A 758-nucleotide genomic window follows, 5' to 3' on the forward strand; every position below is an offset into this window, starting at 1 on the left:
CCTCCATTCCCCCGTGACCCCCCCCCGCCCCCAACCACAGGACCGAGGACACGGGGACCAGTGCAGAAGGGACAGGGTGACAAACGGGAAACCCTCGGGGCAACATCAGCTGGAGGATCTTCAAGAAGGGGAAATTAATGCTCGATGGGGCTGCAGGCTGCCTCACCCCACTGAAAACCCCACGTACTCATCAGGGGCTTGTGCGGGGCTCGGATTTCCCCCTGCCCCAAAAGCGGCAGCCCTTGGGGAGAGGCAGAGCTCACCTGGTGACCTGCGTCCTGGTGTTGAAATCCAAAGCCCTCATGGACTGGAGGACTTCCACGCAGCCCATGTACTGGGGAAAGAGCGCAGGGTAAGCCCTGGGGGTCCCGGGGGTTGCTCCCCGCACGGCTGGGGAAGGGGACGAAGCCCCCCTCCCCGAGCCCCCCAGCAGTCACCTCCCCGGGAATCCCACTACCCACCTGCCACCCGCAAGGAACATGCCAGGAGGTCCCCAAATGCCCACCGTGACCCCTCTCGACGGTCCACCCCGGTCCCCAGCACTCACCCGGACGTGGTAGGAGACCCCGGGGCCCATGCCCTTGTCATCCGGGTGCAGCCAGCCGCGGGTGGGCTTATTGACGAAGCTGCCGTGGCGGGTCCATTCCTCACCCCCGAGCTGGCCGCCTTCCACCCGCGTCTTCTTCCCTCCCTTGTTCATATCCTGGGAACAGACAGTGACAGATCCCACTGAGTCGGAGCCGGCAGCCCCCGCCGCT

At 65.6% G+C, this 758-nt stretch overlaps 1 protein-coding gene across 1 annotated transcript in view; it reads right to left on the reverse strand.

The window, feature by feature from the left end:
- Window positions 1-758, reverse strand: part of SHC1 (SHC (Src homology 2 domain containing) transforming protein 1) — a gene marked incomplete at its 3' end in the record, with an annotated part of 6,779 nt that overhangs the window by 2,649 nt on the left and 3,372 nt on the right. Inside the window, exons 2-3 of the mRNA XM_009885375.1 lie at window positions 548-703; window positions 263-334 (exon numbers count right to left, since the gene is read on the reverse strand). Coding sequence (XP_009883677.1) covers window positions 263-334; window positions 548-703 — 228 coding nt within the window. The remainder of the gene's footprint in view (window positions 1-262; window positions 335-547; window positions 704-758) is intronic.

The sequence above is a fragment of the Charadrius vociferus genome, unplaced genomic scaffold, assembly GCF_000708025.1.
Source record: "Charadrius vociferus isolate BGI_N301 unplaced genomic scaffold, ASM70802v2 scaffold3185, whole genome shotgun sequence".
In the NCBI taxonomy this organism is placed as follows: domain Eukaryota; kingdom Metazoa; phylum Chordata; class Aves; order Charadriiformes; family Charadriidae; genus Charadrius; species Charadrius vociferus.